This window comes from Lepisosteus platostomus, chromosome 9 (assembly GCF_059453375.1).
Source record: "Lepisosteus platostomus isolate fLepPlt1 chromosome 9, fLepPlt1.hap1, whole genome shotgun sequence".
Classification (NCBI taxonomy): domain Eukaryota; kingdom Metazoa; phylum Chordata; class Actinopteri; order Semionotiformes; family Lepisosteidae; genus Lepisosteus; species Lepisosteus platostomus.
The window spans coordinates 3,282,303-3,292,500 of record NC_142619.1 but is presented as its reverse complement, the minus strand read 5'-3'; the positions used below and the strand labels follow the sequence as shown (position 1 = coordinate 3,292,500).

The 10,198-nt window shown below is 55.6% G+C and overlaps 2 protein-coding genes across 5 annotated transcripts in view; both read left to right on the top strand.

The window, feature by feature from the left end:
• The window catches only part of ssbp1 (single-stranded DNA binding protein 1), an 11,038-nt gene extending 8,424 nt beyond the window's left edge, over positions 1 to 2,614 (top strand). For 3 of the 4 annotated variants that reach the window (XM_088646572.1, XM_088646570.1, XM_088646571.1), the window contains 3 exons: positions 620 to 707; positions 1,049 to 1,137; positions 1,904 to 2,614. In XM_088646572.1, the coding sequence (XP_088502698.1) occupies positions 620 to 707; positions 1,049 to 1,137; positions 1,904 to 1,947 (221 nt within the window). In that variant the 3' untranslated portion in view covers positions 1,948 to 2,614. The remainder of the gene's footprint in view (positions 1 to 619; positions 708 to 1,048; positions 1,138 to 1,903) is intronic. The other variant, XM_088646573.1, reaches the window with a different exon arrangement.
• A 1,499-nt stretch (positions 2,615 to 4,113) lies between these two features.
• creb3l2 (cAMP responsive element binding protein 3-like 2) overlaps positions 4,114 to 10,198 on the top strand; it is a 28,234-nt gene continuing 22,149 nt past the window's right edge. Inside the window, exon 1 of the mRNA XM_088646497.1 lies at positions 4,114 to 4,724. Coding sequence (XP_088502623.1) covers positions 4,626 to 4,724 — 99 coding nt within the window. The 5' untranslated portion in view covers positions 4,114 to 4,625. The remainder of the gene's footprint in view (positions 4,725 to 10,198) is intronic.

Below are 10,198 nucleotides of genomic sequence, written 5' to 3'. Positions count from 1 at the left end.
TCTGTGTGTGTGTCCTGTGATGGACTGGCCCTGATGTGTCTGTGTGTGTGTCCTGTGATGGACTGGCCCTGGTGTGTGTGTGTGTGTGTGTGTGTCCGTGTGTGTCCTGTGATGGACTGGCCCTGGTGTGTGTGTGTCCGTGTGTGTCCGTGTGTGTCCTGTGATGGACTGGCCCTGGTGTGAGTGTGTGTCTCTGTGTGTCCTGTGATGGACTGGCCCTGGTGTGTGTGTGTGTGTGTGTCTGTGTGTGTCCTGTGATGGACTGGTGTCCCATCCAGGGTATACCCTGCCTTGTGCCCATTGCTCATTGGCAGGCTCCAGCTGCTCCTGTGCCACATAAGGTGGCTGTGAGATGGATGAATGGAGCTGTGTCCTTTTTCAGCCTTCGGAACGTGTTTGTTTCATAACCACCTACTGCACGACAGCAGGGAGTCTGCAGCTCCCGAGACGGGGGAAGGGGTGTGTTGAAATATCCCGAACCTGCCGGTCCTCTGGTGACGACTGGCCCGCGTTCCCGAGTTCGCTCCTGCTTCGGGTCCAGGGGGGGGCGGTCAGGTTCTCTCCTGCGTCCCGCCCGGACGCAAGCTCGGGAGAGTAATCCCTGCTCCGGTGTCCGTAGGTGACATCAGCCAGAAGACCACCTGGCACCGGATCTCGGTGTTCCGGCCCGGACTGCGGGATGTGGCCTACCAGTACGTCAAGAAAGGGTGAGGGACTCGGGCGGGGGCCTGTCCGTACTGGACCGGAGGGGGGGAGGGGAGGATAAACTCAACAGCTTTCCTGTGTCTCCTGGCCAGGTCTCTTCTCCCCCGACTGCTTGGAGATTTTCTTTCAGGGGGGGGGGCAGAAGGAAATTACCCCACCCCAAAAAAAGGACGTTTTTAGCTTTGGTTTTCCAGGCGTGATATCGGCTGCCCGTGCGTTTTTGGAAATGGGGGGGACGTCCGTCTGGGGGCGCTGCGCGTGTGGAGTTTGCATGTTCTCCCTGCGCTTGGGGTTCGGGCGCTCGCCGCGGGCGGCTGTCACCCCCGGGTGTCTCTCTCCGCAGCGCCCGGGTCCTCGTGGAGGGGAAGCTGGACTACGGCGAGTACGTGGACAAAAACAACGTCAGGCGCCAGGCCACCACCATCATAGCCGGTAGGACTGGCGGGGAGCAGGGGGGGGGTGCCCATCGCTGCCGAGTGTGGGGGTGGGGAGAGGGCAGGGGGTGCCACTTTTCAGCCCCCGTTTCATGAGAAATCTAGACAACGCACGTCTGCTTTGCGACACTTTTGACTTTCAAAACAATTGGCGTCGGCGCCTATTTTTCCTTATAAATACACAAGCTCTCTACGGCAGGTGTCCTTGTCCCTTCCCCAGAGCCTCCGAAACGCAAGCGACGCTCGGCGATCCGATATTTCTGAATTGTCAACCCAGCCTTTTTTTTTTTTAGGTCTCGTTAGCCTTTTACTGTGCTTTGTCCGGCACTGGGAAAGCCCGCCATTGCCGATTTTACAGACAAAATTCCCTCTTTGGCCGAGTTTGTCCGAGTTAATGACGGAGTCCCAGGGTTTACGGCGACTGATTCGCGCATAATAAAGTAGATCTTTATACGATCTCGTCTCTCTCCTTCCAGCAGTGGTTCCTACCGTCTTTACTCTCCCACTTTGACGTAGCTCTTAGGAATTGTGGGTAGCGACTTTTCCTCCCCGGTCCTTAAGTTGTCTCGCGGCTGACGCCGGCCCGGGGCGAGCCCTTCCAGATTCCGAGTGGTCCCCCTGCGTGCCGTCGATCCTAAAAATGAACGGCTGACTCTCGTCGGCTGAGCCAGGCCGCGTCGGAGCCGATCGCTTCATGACGGAGGAGCGACAAACAGCCCTGACTTGTGCTTCTCTCTTTTTTTTTTTTTTTCTCCCTTCCCCAGACAACATCATCTTTCTGAGCGACAGCGCGAAGGAACGGGTCTGATCGGACGCCGACGCCGATGCCTCCCCTCCCTCTCCCCTCGCTACGGCACGCCCTGAATTCCGTTCATAGCTTTTCCAAACGATCGGCCCTCTCCTCGCTTCGACATCCGGAAGACGTGGACGGACCCTGGACTGGACGTGGTTTGCCTGTGGGAACGGCCCAGTACGCTAAACCCTTCTCGACGACGAACCTCCTGAGTTCCTGTCTTTCAACCCCGATTAACCCCCCCCTTCCTGAGTTCCAGTCTTTCCAGCCGGAGTAACCTGTTGGGGGAAAAGGCCCTGGGTCTCTGAAAAGGACTCCAGACGGCGCACAAAAGCAGGAAAACATACCGTTGCTTTCGAACGAATAACCCCTCCACACACCCCTCCCCTCCCTGCGAGCTGCCGAACTGGACCAGAGCAAGTGTGTGCGGATCGACCGATCGGCACTGGATTTTATGTGATGGCGGCGATCTTGGAAGATCTTTGAAGATCAGAGATCCCAGCGCTTATTCCCTACAGGCGCTCCGCAGAGGAGGCGAAAGTGTAAATGAAGGGGTTTTTTGGAAGTCGCTGGAGGGGGGAGTGTGTTAGATGTTGGCCCGACTGGAAGGGTGTTGCTGTGCAGGTATCGTGGGATGATGCTGACGCAATAAAATGGACGTAGTTGATTTTGCTGTTCCACAGTGAGGTCTGCGTGTGTTTGTGTGTTACACTTTGAAGCCACGCTCGGGGAAGAGAGGTTTTTGGTATTCTCTGCCGGGGGGAAAAAACGGCGAGGGAAACTCGTGCGAGAGGAGGGCAGGTTCCGTGCTTCACCGGTTCAATCCCCCGGGGGTGCTGTCGGTGTGGAGTTTGCATGTTCTTCCTGTGTTTGTGGGGGTTTCCTCCCGCAGCACAAAGACAGGCTGGTAGGTTAATGAGCTTCTGGGCGAATTGGTCCTGGTGTGAGTGTGTGTCTGTGTGTGTGTCTCCTGTGATGGACTGGCACTGGTGTGTGCCCTGTGATGGACTGACCCTGGTGTGTGTGTGTGCCCTGTGATGGACTGGTGTCCCATCCAGGGTGTACCCTGCCTTGTGTTCCTTGTTTGCTGGGATAGACGCGGGCTGCCCTGTGTCCCTGAACTGGATAAAGCCGTTAGAAACTGGATGGGTGAACTTGGGACTTGGGAAGGTGAAGGGAGAACTTCTAGCCCTTATCCATTATCCAGTACAGGGGCGTGGGGAAGCCAGCGTCTATCCCAGGATCCCAGTCCATTACAGGACACACACGGACACACACAGACTCACTCATACTGTCCGCAAACGACATCTCCAAACTTGACTTCTCTCCCAGGAAATGTTGTCATCAGTCGAGCAGGTTTACTTCCTTTTGCAAAAAAAACTTTACTTTTGCAATCCTCTCCTTGGTGTAATGAGAAGTCCGTAATCCTGCCTCCGTACGTTCAGACGAGATTGTGAACTGGTAACGGCTCGGTACGTTTCTTCGGCGTTGTATGTTTGCAGTGTTTTCTTAGAGTTCGTGAAAGGAGCTCGCCTCGAGTCTAGGAGCCCGCTGCCAAAATAAAAATTAATTCGTGAAGTCAGGGACCCCAGAAAACCATCTCGTTAATACTTGTTATACTGGAAACCCCTATCTATGAAGTCCTACACACACAGACACAAAAGATACAGTTGTAAAAAAATATATTTTTACTTATAATGAGAGCGGTGGGTGAGGGTATCTCACAATATTTGGATAAAAACAAGGCGCATGAAGTACCTCCTGTTCATCCAAGGGGAATGGTTTCCTGCAAAAGTGGGAGGGTCTGTGTGGCATTCCTGTGTTGTGATTGGTGGACAGGCTTCACATGGGAAGGATGGGGCGCCCCAACGTGGGCGTGTTACCGATTGGTATTCTTGTCTATATGTGATTGGCCAGAACGGATTGGAGGGGGGGTTCGGCCTTCACGGATTGGCAGTTGTACCTGTCCATCAGCGGTAGGCAGTCTAGCAGGGCAGCCCCCTCTCCCCATACGCTGAGCGGGCTGTCGGTCAAGGTGAGAGCCAGGCGAGGTGGCCTATAGCTTCCGCGGGGGGAGGCGGGATGTTTCGGCGGTGCGGACGCCGATTGGTCGGAATAGGAACGGAGTGGGCGGTGCTTCCGGGTGTCGCCGATTCCGTGCAGCAAGGGATGAGAGGCGGGCCCTCCACTGAGACGAAAGAGTCTCACTGGACGTCGTCTGAGAGGGATCGGGTCCCCCAATCTGTAATATCCCCACCTCTCCCCGCCCCCCGGATTCCTGTCTCGTCTGGAACGGGAAATTCTTCACTTGGGGAAGGAACTGGATTTAAACGTTTTTTAAACAAGAAAAACATAAACAGACCGAGGGCGGCGATCCTGGTTTTGGAAAACGAAGCGCTGGGATGGGGGGCTTTTGAAGGACCGAAGCAAAAAAAAAAACCAACAACATTTAATCATGAATAAATAACTTAAGTGTGTCCTTCGCTAACTTGCGCAGTTATTTTCGTGCAAAAAAAAAAACAAAACAACGTTTGATCCTGTTATAAGGGCATCATTTCCTAGGGTTGTCATCGTTAATACTGTTTTTGCAAGACGATCCGTTCCCCCTATATAGAAACATCGAATTGTTTGTTTGTTTGTTTTTCCGCTGTAGTCGTCTTCACGGCGATCTTTTTTTTTTAAAAATATAAACGATGGAGATACTGGACGGCGGAGAGCCACTCCTGTACTGGGATAGAAATCTCAGCGAGCTCTCCGAGCCCGGAGAAGGCGACACTGCCCTGTACAACACCGTGAGTAAAAACAAAAATAAATATATTGTAACGCTTACGGCCGACAAGCACTGTGTGAGCCCCCGTTGCGTTACAATATATATAAATACTGTTTAACTTTTTTTGCTTGGCATTGCGGAGTTGAAAACAAACGCTGGATTGTGCTCGGGACGCCCCGCTCGGCAAAGCGTGCCAAGTTTGCACAAACACAAAAGTGAGCTTTCTTGTGCGTGTGTGTGTGTGTGCGCTGTAGGTGAGTTAACTTTTTTATTTAAATGGTGGTATCCCCGACGGGGTTTATTTTTTTTAAAAAATTACAAAAGGGTCTAAAATCATCCGAAGGCAAAACACCAATCGCCCATTCCGGTAACCCCCTACGAGAGCTGATGGTTTTAAGCGAAATTAACAGCTGGACCCTATCACACAGTTTCGCCGTGAAACGTCTGTAAAAGATTGGAGTGGGGGGGGGCGGCGTTTGGGCATGGAAAGGGACATGTCGGGTGTTTGCTGTGTAAATTCCTCCACGGAAAGCGGCGTGGAGGCGGGGGAGGAGGAGGAGGAGGAGGAAGAGGAGTTGTGTTTCGGCCGCCGGGCACCTCATCCGGAGGCGTTGCCTAGTAACGGTGGCGAGGGAGACGGCTCCCCTTTGACCTTCGGCGCGAGGGAGGGGTGAACATCTGTCTGCGGCGCCTGACGGTTCGGTTCTGCTTGATCTTTTATCAAAGAGGAAGGACGTATTTGAGAGATCTCTGGGGATTTGGGGGGCGGTAAATACAGTTGAAGACGTCTGGAACTTGTACAGGGTTGCTGCAAGCCAGGACATTTTCATTTGGGGCTTCCACGGGTGCGAGTTTTGTTCACGGGTGTGCGGCCGTGGGTATATATATCGATCTGTCTCTTTCTGGGCGTGCTGGGGCGGGCAGGGGGCCGCGATGTGTGTGTGTGCCCCCCAGCGCAAGCCGGCCGTGCATGGCCCCAGCGGGGGAGGTTTTCCGCGCCTGCAGGACGAGAGCTGTCTTGTCTGTTGCTTTCCAGACGGCTCCCTGACTCACTGGAAAAAACTGATCACGCCTTTTGAGGCGCTGCGGCCTCAACACCCTCCTAGCCAGAAACCCAGCCGTGCACGTCCCTGTTCCCCCTCCCACCCCCGCCTCTGTTAACAGACAGAGTTCTTCGACCAGACCCCCTCGTCTGCAGCGCACGATCTAAGGGCCCCGTCTGAAAAGTGAAACTGAACTGCGAGGCGATCGATCGATTCCTCTCCGACCAGAACTCGCTTGGCCTCTTGAGATCGCGAATCCCCGTTGCTCACGGTGGAGGGTTTTCATCGCAAGTTGTTCTGCATGGCTGTTGTTTGTTTTTTGGGGGGAAGGAGGGATTCTGTTGGTGGTAACGGCTGTGTATTGGCCCCTCCTTGTACAGATGTGTGGCCGCTTGTCTGGGCTCTGCTCCCTGGGGTGTCTGCTGGAAGGGAGGGCCCTCGGTCTGACTCGCCTGCCCCCCACCCCCCCCTCTCCCGTGGGCCTCCCTGTTTACCTTGGTTGCCTGCTGGAATGTTGCACGGCACTGAGAACCACGGTCCCCCCCTCAGCCCTGTGCTCCTGCATGGCTCCCGGGGGGCACCCCTAGTTCCTGAAAACCCGGATTCTGTGGTCTTGTTATTCCTGCCGGCACGTGCATGCTCCTCCGCAAGATCGCAGGAATTACGTGCTCTCCGTCTCCATTATCGATTAAAGAATCCACTGACCTGCAACTGTGAAAGCTCCATCCGGTGTGCGTTCGTTTCTGCTTCTGTCGGGGCTGTGTGAAAATGATCAGACGGGCTTCGCCGAAGTGCAGTCGTGTTTGTTCAATCATATCCCATAAAGAGGAGAGAGAGTCCATTAATGGGCCCAAATACTGTGTCTCGAGTTTCTCTCTGGCAGATGCTTCTTTAGGAAGCATCAAGGGATAATCACAAGTGTTAGAAATGGTGTAGTGCTTTTCTGGACCCTCCACTCCGAGCTCTTTCCAGGTCAGGGGGAATCCCACTACCCCCACCAGTGTGCAGCCCCACCTGGATGATGCTCCAGTCCTCTCACACTCACCAGCTCTCAGTGGGGAGGAGAGCAGAGGGATGGAGCCAGTTCAGAGAGGGGGGTTATTAGGAGGCCATGAGGGGTAAAGGCCAGGGGGGAAATTTGGGCCAGGACACTGGGGTAACACCCCTACAGATAAAGAGCTGTAGATGTCCAATACAGAGGAATATATATATATTTTGTTCGTGAAGCTCTAATGCTCAAAATGTTTTGTGTTTTACTTGTTTTGAAAGTACATGGGGTACTTTATTTGGCACTTTTTTTATTTGAGACTTTTTGCTGAAATAATATCGTGTGCTTGACTGTTATTGTAAAGAACTAAACAAGAGAACACCAGGCAACCCACTGTTTGGATACACGCAGGCGCGGATTTGTGACAGAATTTCTGGGAGCCCCGAGTGGTGCCTACGTGCCGTGATCAGCGCCAAGATCAATCGGGAATCCGAAACAGCAGGTCTGGTGAGAATGTGGTGGGGCGGGGCGCTGGCTCTGTGGCTCAGGATCTGTGCCTGTGGCTGGGAGGTTGCCGGTTTGAATCCCGCGGCCCAGCAGAGGAATCCTACTCCGTGGGGCCCCCTGAGCGAGGCCCTTCACCCCAGCTGCTCCAGGGGTGCCGTATAAATGGCCGACCCTGCGCTCTGACCCCCAGCTTCTCTCCCTGTCTGTGTGTCTCCTGGAGAGCAAGCTGGGGTCTGAGAAAAGACACTTTCCCCAGGCGGGACACTGTAAATGGACAATAAAGTGATCTGATCTTATCTTAATGTGACTATCACAAGCCCCGTGCTGAGGTCGCTGCCCTTATTGGGACTGTCTTTCACATCCCTCTGTCTGCACGTCTGCGTTTTTGCCTTTGGACTCCCGTAGTTTCCAGCCTGAGCACTGAGAACTCATCGCCCCGGTGAACTTCGCCCCCTGACTGACAGGTGTACAGCTGAGCCAGGCCAAAGTTCCGGCACGCGCCCTCCTTCGTCTCGATCGCGGTGCGCGCGCAATCAGCCCCTCGGCGCTCGATGAAGCTGCCCTTTCCCCCTTTGCCCCTGAAGGGGAGGCGTGTTTTGCTGGCAGATTCCCAGTAGACGCCCGCAGCCCCAGTGAGGAGACCACTGCAGGTCGTTTGGGAAGAACAGTACACCCCCCCCGGGGCCGAGGAGATCTGGGCGGCGATAGGCGCTCCAGCCCCCCCCCCAACGCCTGCGTTTCACGGCGTGAGGTGTCGAACCTCCCGCGTCCTTTTCTCCCTGTGCGCGTGCCTGGGGTTAAAACGATGATCGGCCCGCGGGTTTGTTCTGGATCGGAGGGGCTCGATCCCGAGCTCCGTGGCTCCGGCCCCCGTTTTTCCCTGCATTTTTCGCCCAGCTGTGCCTCACCCCAGGACTTGATCCCGCAACCCCCCCCCCCCCTCCAGTTATACCTCCCCAGCCCTGGCCACAGATCCGTACTGCTGCCTTGGGCTCCTCTGTGATGCTGCTGGTTTGAATTCCAGATCGATTGGATTCCCCTCCACGGCTGTTTTCCCTGTGTCCATCACGAGGGAAAGGTGCGAGGTAGGGGGCCGCGCCGCGATCTCCTACCTGCCCGGCGCCCTGTCTCTGTGTCCCCCTGGCAGCACTCTTGGATGACGTCGGGGAGGGGAGAGAAATAAAATGACTAGGCAGAAAAAAAAAGGGCTGTCCGTTCCTTCTGCAGGGGGGCGAGGAGCAGGGCGGAGAGGGGCTGCCTCGCTTTTTCTCTTCGGCACTTAATATCATGGAGGCGGGGCGCTGGCTCTGCGGCTCAGGACCTGCGCCTGTGGCCGGGAGGTTGCCGGTTCGAATCCCGCGGCCCAGCAGAGGAATCCTACTCCCTTGGGGCCCCCCTGAGCGAGGCCCTTCACCCCAGCTGCTCCAGGGGCGCCGTATAAATGGCCGACCCTGCGCTCTGACCCCCAGCTTCTCTCTCCCTGTCTGTGTGTCTCCTGGAGAGCAGGCTGGGGTCTGAGAGAAGACACATTCCTCATGCGAGACACTGTACCTGGACAACAGAGTGATCTGATACCAAGTTTAGTCCAGGGGCGGAGCGCTGGCTCTGTGGCTCAGGACCTGCGCCTGTGGCTGGGAGGTTGCCGGTTCGAATCCCATGGAGGAATCCTACTCCCTTGGGGCACCTGAGCGAGGCCCTTCACCCCAGCTGCTCCAGGGGTGCTGTATAAATGGCCGACCCTGCGCTCTGACCCCCAGCTTCTCTCTCCCTGTCTGTGTGTCTCCTGGAGAGCAGGCTGGGGTCTGAGAAAAGACACATTCCTCAGGCGAGACACTGTATCTGGCCAATAGAGTGATCCGATCTTATCACTACTGTTTATTGTTCTGTATGATCCGAAGTATGTTGTTGTGCAGGATGGTTGACTGTGATTGTCATGATAATAATAATTCTTATTGGTACTGTTTTGAATTCACCGTGCACATCGTGTGAAAGTGTTGTCCCGAGTGCTGTGTGCTGTGACTGTCCCGAGAGGACAGAGCCAGTAAGAATCTCACTGTGGCAAATTGAACTCCTCTCTCTGTCTCTCACTTTACTGTAAAAGAACCCGAAAAAAAAACCTCCCAAGGGAATCCTCTGTTGGGGTTGCGCTCTGCCGGATTGGGATGATCGAACGAGTCTGGAAATACTGTGATTTTTTTTTTAAACCTGCGTGACGTATGTGATCTGCGTGTTTGGGTGATGATCGGAATACCTTCCAGCATTTTTCCAACGGCTTTATCCAATTCAGGATCGCGGGGGAGCTGGAGTCTATCCCAGCAAGCAGCGGGCTCAAGGGGGGGGTACGGCCTGGACGGGGGACGCGCGCGCACACACACAGCATAGTTCTGTCCGCTAGTAATGACCAGTTGAACGGCGTCGATTAACGCACTTCGAACTGTTCTCATGCCAAACCGCGTGACTGACGGAGCCGAGCGGCTGTCACTTCGACACTCCTAGTCTCTAGAAGAGCCGCTGGACAGCGTCTGATCGTTGATCTGGAGCACCTGGAGTCCATCGCAGGCCTGTTGCTCCAGCTCGTTTCTCGTCCGTCACTGGTGTTTCCCTCCTGCGTGGGCCCTGGGCACTGTGCCTGCAGAGCCTCATGGGAGATCCGGCCCTGCCCGTCCCCTCCGGGCCACAGCTCGCAGTGGAGGGGCAGTGTGGCTAAGGGCAGGTTCGCACCTCTGGGTAAAGACAGCTGTTGGGCCGCTGTGGCGTGGAGCTGCGATGCGGAAGGGTTGCTGGGACGGGGGGCCGTCGTTGAGTCGGAGCTGCGAGGCTCCCAGGCCCGGCCAGCTGGCGAGGCGGGGGGCTCCAACAGAGCGGGCTTTGTTCCTCCTCCGCGCCCCGCGGACACTGCCTGCCTGTCCCGGGCCCCGCGACGGCCCCCGGTGGGCCGGCCCGGGCTGAAAGGAGCAG